This window comes from Mizuhopecten yessoensis, unplaced genomic scaffold (assembly GCF_002113885.1).
Source record: "Mizuhopecten yessoensis strain PY_sf001 unplaced genomic scaffold, ASM211388v2 hete_36158596, whole genome shotgun sequence".
NCBI lineage: Eukaryota > Metazoa > Mollusca > Bivalvia > Pectinida > Pectinidae > Mizuhopecten > Mizuhopecten yessoensis.
Genome location: NW_018485082.1, coordinates 2,731 through 4,181, shown reverse-complemented (window position 1 = coordinate 4,181; position 1,451 = coordinate 2,731). Strand labels below are relative to the sequence as shown.

General features: G+C 45.1%; 1 protein-coding gene across 1 annotated transcript; it reads right to left on the bottom strand.

Moving 5' to 3' along the window:
* Positions 1-43: 43 nt before the first annotated feature.
* Positions 44-1,136, bottom strand: LOC110444665 (uncharacterized transmembrane protein DDB_G0289901-like; the record flags this gene model as incomplete). The annotated part of the gene is made up of 1 exon (XM_021489027.1): positions 44-1,136. A coding segment is annotated over exon 1 (1,093 nt), but the record flags the coding sequence as incomplete, so codon positions are not given.
* Positions 1,137-1,451: the final 315 nt, after the last annotated feature.

Here is a 1,451-nt window from a genome sequence, read left to right as displayed (position 1 = left end):
GGCTGTGATCCTGAAGATGAAGCAGAACTAGAACCTCCCAAACTTTGCTGTTGCGGGTTGAAGCCCTGGCCATTTGAGAACGATGGGGCATTCCCTCCTGTTCCAGCACCAGTGTTGGCAGTATTGGGATCATAATTTCCGCCAGTGTTAATAATGTTATTAGGATCATATTTCGGTATAAACGAACCCGATGACCCGCCGCTACCCAAGCCTGACGTAATACTGTTGGAGGGAGGTGCAATCCCGGTGCTTCCCCCTCCTCCACTTGACTGCGGTTGTCCTAAGTTTGAATTGATTTGATTTGGATCAAACGACGAAGATGAGGCACCTGTTGTCTGTGGTTGACTAGAGGACGGCTGACTGATTCCCTGTGTATTCTGGGAAGGTTTTCCGAAAGTACTTGCATTGCTTGCACTCTGTGATGATCCAACACTTCCGGTTGAGCTGCCTCCGCTGGACTGAAAGTTTCCAAAACTACTAGCGGACCCTCCTGAAGAGCTCCCAAAAGAGTTTGCAGAGGAACTACCGGACTGGGAACTTCCAAAAGTTGTAGAGGAACTACCGGAGGATCCACTAGACTGGGAACTCCCAAAACTACTTGCAGATGTCCCGACAGAACCTGCTGATTGCTGTCCAGATTGTTGACTTCCGGCAGAAGAAGCTGAAGTCTGAGGGGATGCTTGAGATGATGAAAATGGCGAACCTGACGACGATGGCCCACCTCCAATACTATTTGCAACGTAAGGATTAAACATTGAGCCGGACGAGGAGGCGCCGGACTGAGATCCGCTCATACTATTGGGGTTAAACATGGAACCTTGATTTTGATTCATTTGATTTGGATTAAAAGAAGCAGTACTAGTCTGTCCCACATATGATTGACTCTGTCCGGATTGTCCCGCACTGGCCGATTGTCCTCCACTGCCTGATTGTTGCTGTGATGATCCTGATCCACTCATTCCATTGACGTTGTTTGGGTTGAACGTATTCCCACCCATGCTTCCCATCAAGTTGTTAGGGTTAAAACTTCCATAATACTGGCTATTAGACGACTGTGTACCGCTGGAACCCGATGAGCCCGACGAACCACCTGCCATCATGGCGTTCGGGTTAAACATAGATGATGAACTGCCCATCATTGCATTAGGGTTGAACATATCTCTGCGCAAAAGTTTATGTAGTCTTCCATCTGCAATGGGTTGAAAATGATTTTGAATTTCGGTAATAGAGTAAAACTTCTTTTTTTAACTTCCTTTGCGTTTGTAGAAATATCAATATATAAGCTCATAAACACACGTTTCTGTATTCAAATCTTTTCATTGTGCAAAATATGTTCTGATTTTGTTTAATGATTCATCCCTGAACAGTATTCAAAGCTGTTAAATCGGATAGAAACAACGTCAGCGATTAACTTGCACAGATATATGCTGAATGAAAGGATATTCGAAAGA